The 6000-nt window shown below is 50.6% G+C and overlaps 1 protein-coding gene across 1 annotated transcript in view; it reads right to left on the bottom strand.

Annotated features, from left to right (window-relative positions):
• Positions 1 to 4833, bottom strand: part of RNF150 (ring finger protein 150) — a 249609-nt gene extending 244776 nt beyond the window's left edge. The window contains exon 1 of the mRNA XM_007189340.3: positions 4336 to 4833. Within this exon, the coding sequence (XP_007189402.1) occupies positions 4336 to 4831 (496 nt within the window). The 5' untranslated portion in view covers positions 4832 to 4833. The remainder of the gene's footprint in view (positions 1 to 4335) is intronic.
• Positions 4834 to 6000: the final 1167 nt, after the last annotated feature.

Below are 6000 nucleotides of genomic sequence, written 5' to 3' on the forward strand. Positions count from 1 at the left end.
AGCAGGACACAAACTCAAGGGGCGGGCGAGAGGCTAAACTCCTACCTTACCACTTCCCAAAACTGCCTCTAGAAATGGCTGATATCACTTCCCTCAGAGTATACTTCACGGTTCACAGGCATCTGACCAGCTCCAAGGAGATCGTTTGGATCTGGCTGCTTTTACCTGTACCTGGAAGTGTACTTCTGGGGCTCTCGGGTGGAGGCTGGATTTCTACATAGCTTTTTACTCAAGCCCTCCTGTTGCTCTTTCACAAAGCCAACCTGGCAAGAAGCTCTCTAAAGCACGAAAGATGCAGTTCCTCACGTCCTTTTAGAGGGGACATATAAAGTCTCTGGTCCATGGGCTTTATTTTTCCTTCATAATTGGAAGAGGTAGATCTCTTTTCTCTATTAATCTCCTTTCTTCTTCAAGACAAAACGTGTTTGAGCTGAAAAAACAAATAACCGCGAGCAAGGGGAAAAGGAGAAAAAGGAAAAGCAGAGGAAGAATTAAGATTATGTTAAAAAGTAACTGTTAGTCATCAGGGAAACACAAACAAAAAGGGCAATGAAGACACCGCTTCACAACCACTGGGAAGGCCAAAATCAAAGATAGATAACAACAAGTGTTGATGAGGATGTGGAGAAATTGGAACACTCCTACACTGCTGGTGGAACTGTGAAATGGTGTGTTTCTTTGGAAATCAATCATGCAGTTCCTCAAAAGGTTAAGCCATACAGTTGCCATATGACCCAGAAATTTCACACCTGGCTGTGTACCCAAAAGAAATGTCCACACAAACTTGCACATGAATGTTCACAGCAGCATTATGCATAATAACCAAAAAGTGGAAAGAGCCTAAGTGTCCATTAATTGATGAATTTTGAAAATGTGGTATATACATAGAAGGAAATATTATTTGGTAACAAAAAGGAATGTAGTACTGAGACATGCTACAGCATTAACAGACCTTGAAAACATTATGCTGGTGAAAGAGGCCAGAAGAACACATATAACTTGATTCCATCCATATGAAATGTCCAGAATAGGCAAACAGAGACAGAAAGGAGATTAGTGGTTAACTAGGGCTGGTATATTGGAGAGTAATGAAGAGTAACTATTAATGGACACAGGGTTTCTTACTGGAATGAGTGGTGAGGGTCCTCAACTCTGTTGGCAGAGGAAAAGCCATTAAACTGTATACTTTAAATGAGTGAACTGTATGCTATGTGAACTCTCTCTCAATGTGGTCATATTTTTAAAGAGATTTGAAAGAACTGGTTACAAACTAAAGCTACTAGTCTATCCCAGGATAATCTGTGTCTTTGTGAAAGAGAAACCATAATTGCAGAAGTGTCAGAAACCCAAAATCATAAGCGGGAAAGGAAAAATCAGTAAGAAAGGCTCTATGGAAAGGGGAAGGGGAAATGATTTCTATTTAACTGAATTTCAAGATAGTGGGTGTGTTGGGGTCACATCACCGCAAATGCATAGATATTACACAGTGGGTTGCATAACACTAAATTCAGACTTTCTCCTCACCTGAAAGCTATCAGTGCTGAAAACAAAGGATCTAGAGGAGAGGTGAGATTTTTAAAAAATGCAAAGGCTGGGGCTTCCCTGGTGGTGCAGTGGTTGAGAATCTGCCTGCCAATGCAGGGGACACGGGTTCGAGCCCTGGTCTGGGAAGATCCCACATGCCACGGAGCAACTGGGCCCGTGAGCCACAACTACTGAGCCTGCGCGTCTGGAGCCTGTGCCCCGCAACGGGAGGGGCCGCGATAGTGAAAGGCCCGCGCACCGCGATGAAGAGCGGCCCCCGCACCGCGATGAAGAGTGGCCCCCACTTGCCACAACTAGAGAAAGCCCTCACACGAAAGAAATAAAAAAAAAAAAAAAAAAAAAGCGCAGTTAGTACTTAAAAAAAAAAAAAAAAAATGCAAAGGCTGAAGTTCACTTTTTGGAGACTGAAGTAAAAAGTTCACAAGTGTAAGGATCCTCTGCTATACTGCATCCCATGTTCACAAAATAAGAATATTTGATTAGCATCTAAAATGTACACCATTTCCTAAGATAAATTTGAGTCAGAATTCTAAATTCAACTAGAAAAAGTAAAGCCTTCACATTCTAGAGCTAAGTGTAACATACCGATAGCCAGACCAGTGCTGGCACTGGTTCACATTCAGGTAGAAAAAGTTAAAAGTGAAAGGTTCGCCAAGCCACACTGTCATGGATCTCCTTATAATGAGACTTTAGCAGAAATCAATGCAATCTCTGACTAAAGTGAATCCAGTCTCCTAATGTGGCAATACATCAAATGATAATATGGAAGCCTCATGGCTATTAGCAGATACAACGTTAACACATTTTTGGAAACAGAACAGTTAGATAGTAGAGAATTTCCTTGACATTGTTTTAGTCTGACTTTCAAACTATTACCAAGCCCTTTATTTATTCTCACTACATCTTAATCAAGCATTATTTGTGTGGCAAATCAGCTTATGGCTTCCTTTAAAAACAGGCGAGCCATTAATTGACCCAATGTGTTGGCAGTTCTTTTTAGACAGGAACAAATGATGCCTCTTAACTTTGTGCTCAAAGCTGCAGAGTTCGATTTCATGCATATGCAAAAAGAAACATTTAAAGGATCCTGCAAAGTCAGCTAACAATCTTCTGGGAGTTGAAAGAACAACAACAACAAAAACGCTCCTTCACACTCCCCCCACCGAGGTTTATATATTAAATACGCTTTTAAAGGTACTTTACATGACTTAAAAAGCTCTTTCCATAGTCCTTCAAATCCTTGACTGTCATAAAGTTTAAGTAGTGCTCTTATGACTCAAGGTCAGAGCACAGTCTTTTCACTTACAAAACTGTTGAGCTCAAGAAAGTAAACCAAATGTTCCTCAGTGCTCTATCCTAACTTTTCCAAGAAGTTAACTGTCCCTTCCTCCTCTTCATGAATTAGTGCACTGCATTATCTTTGGCCCCTGTGTTAGAAGCACTGACCTGTCCCCACTCCACCTGTTTGCATTAGGGTTGACAAGTTCCTTGTCTGAAACAGCTGGTGTTGACTACCAAAGGCAAACCCACTGCACATTTCCCTAATAGGTGACATGAGCTCTGGGAATGAAAACTTGTCCCCAGAGAATGCACCACCCCCCATGTGGCCAAAGCTCGGTACTCCATTTCAGTAGCATTAACTGTTTATTTTCTTTAAAAGCCAGATTTTGGTAATGTTTTGATTCGGTGACTCCAATCAGAAAATGCATCTGTCACTTCCACTCCCTTCTTCTCCTGCCGGATGCCACAGCCTCAAACCCAGCAACCCCTCTGGGGAAGGAGAGCAAGGTTCTCCGGACGCACAGAAACAAGAAGTAACCCTGGACTCAAGGAGGCAAGGCTGCTAAAACGAGCTGCTTTTGCTGACAAGCCTGGAGAGGACTTTGTTATTCCTACCACGGAAGCACTGTTACGTCAGGCATACGGGGAAAGAGCGAGTTTTAGGACAGTCACGGACTTCTCGTCCCAGCACCCTGCGATCATTACGAAAAGCTTATTCTTTCTACCCTGAAATCTCCTTCTCGCCATAAAGAAAACCTTCAGCATATTTAACCTCCCAAGCGGGCAAAGGATAATGCAACACTGTAAAAGCAGGCATAACTTTACGGCCACCATGCTCTTGGTGGCTTTTTGAGGATTGTTACTCTTTACCATCGCGCCCGCCTGTCAGCTCCTCGGGATGACAGCTTGGCAGAGCACAGGATTTTCGGTATTATTTATGACTCGCGTCAACCCAGCGGGCGGCGCGGGGCGGGGGCGGGGGAGCGGTACTCAATCTCCCACGAAGAGCTGAAACCCGACTTGAGCAAGTCGGCGGTGACGAGCGCCAGCACCAGTAACCCTACCCGCCTCCTGATACACAAACGCCGGCCTCAGGAGTATACCTGATGCACACACCCAAGTGCAGAGCTGAGTTATCAGATCTCCCGGTTCCAAACAGGTGCGGGGCCGCTCACTAGCCGAGAACAACCTCCGAACCCTGCCCCCCACACCCCACCTACCAGATCCTCCTCGGAAAAGTTAGCCCCCCTCGGCCAACCTTCGTCCGAGTGCCGCGATGCTAAATGGAACGCATTCTCTGGTGCCCCCAATGCTGTTAGTCCTCTCTTCTTTGTAAACCCCACGAAGTAACGCAGAGCAAAACTTAGTAGGTCCGAGGAACAGAGACGCGTCTTTCGCAAAGCACGGACTTCGCAGGAAGGAGCTAGGAGGCAGGCGCTGGATCCTTCTCGGCGCCTGCATCCTCCTCTGGCTCCCCTCCCCCGCCCCGCGCCCGCCGGGGCCGCTTACCTGCGTGGGACATGGTGATGGTCTCGTTGGTGTTGGAGCCCACGTTGAAGATGACCACGGCGGAGGCGTTCTGCAGGAACGCGTTCCGGATCTTATCCCTGTACGTGCAGTTGCCCTTGGGGATGAGGGCTATCCAGTTCTTGCCGTGGGCCGGGGCGGCGAACTTGGTGTTAGGGTCGCAGGCCAGGCGGTCGTGGGCCGAGCTGGCCATGACCACCTCCCCGCGGGCGTCCTGCTTGGGCGAGTGCTCCCCGTAGCGCCCGCACTCGGTCTTCTCGGTGTGCAGCTCGGCGGTGGTGCCGCCGCCGCCGCCGCCCGGCGCCCCGGCCCCGGGGTCCGGCGCGGGCTCGGCGTAGGTGATGTTCACGAAGGCGGTGTACCATTCTTCCTTCTCGGCCACGGTGAAGTCCAGGCAGAGCAGATGCACGAAACAAAAGGAAAGCAGCCATGTTGAGAGAGCCAGGCTGCGGCACGCTTGGATGAGAGACATTGCCATCTTTATCCGCCGGGGCCCCCTCCCCGCCCCCCGCGCGCTCCCCCCGCGCCGTTCCTCCTCCCCAGCCCCGGCCAAGGCCGGGCCGGCCGCTGGTCCTTCTCCTCCTCCTCCTGCTCCCGCTCACTCCCGGGCCCGAGGGGCCGCGGCCGGGACGCGCAGCCGCCGCGGCGACCGGCTTCCGAGCGAGCGGGTGGCGCCGGCCCCTTCCCTTTTCAGCCGGAGCGCGGCGGTTGCATCTTGCTTCGCGGGCGCCGGCGGGGCGCGGGCGGAGGGGGCGCTCCGGGCTTGCGGCGGAGTCCGGCTGCCGAGCGTCCTGCTCCTTCGCCCGGCTTCTCCTTCTCTCATAGGGGTAGCAGGGGGCCCGGGAGCGTGCGGGGTGGCGGCCCGGCGCCCTGCAGCCCCGGCGGGGGCGGGCGCGGCTGCTCCGAGCCCGGGGTGCCGGCGAGGAGTCCCGGCTGCCGTCGCCGAGCGCTGGGGCGTGCGGGTCCGGCTGGGGGCGCGGCGGCCACCCCTGCTGTGCGCCAGGTCCCTTGGGCTGCGGGCGCTCGGCTCCTCTCTGGCTGCGCCCGGCGCACACTTGCCGCGGGAGGGGCCGGCTCGGGAGTAGCGGGAGAGAGCCGGCAGAGAAGAGTACGCGGTCCGTGTGTGTGTGTGTGTGTCTGTATATGTTTGTGTGTGTGTCTAATGTGTGCGTGCAAGGAGGAGCTTAATGTGATGTCAAAGATTCTAGTCTTCTCTTGCCACGCTCGCCTCGGTCTCTCTATGGGCAGCAGCGACCCCTGCCGGGTCTCAAATTCAACCTACTCTGCGACTTGGTCCAGGTGGAGGCAAAAGGGGAAGCGACCTCTTGACCTATGAAGAGAGGAACAACTTCCTGCGTCTCAAATGTAGAGAAATGTATCTCTCATAAACAACTTTCCCTAATTACTCATCCTAGGGCCAACTGGTAAGGTTAGTTGGTAGCTGGGTCCTTCGAACACCACGCCTCGAATATCTAGGGCAGTGACTATCAAATTTAAATGTACATCACCGTCACCGGTGTGTGTGTGTGTGTGTGTGTGTGTGTATCTGTGTCTGTTAAAACTCAGACTGATGGGCCCTGCTGCAGAGTTTCTCATTCAGTACATGTGAGGTGGGTTCCAGAATATGCTTTTCTAACAAGTTCCCAG

Source organism: Balaenoptera acutorostrata, chromosome 5 (genome assembly GCF_949987535.1).
Source record: "Balaenoptera acutorostrata chromosome 5, mBalAcu1.1, whole genome shotgun sequence".
Lineage (NCBI taxonomy): Eukaryota > Metazoa > Chordata > Mammalia > Artiodactyla > Balaenopteridae > Balaenoptera > Balaenoptera acutorostrata.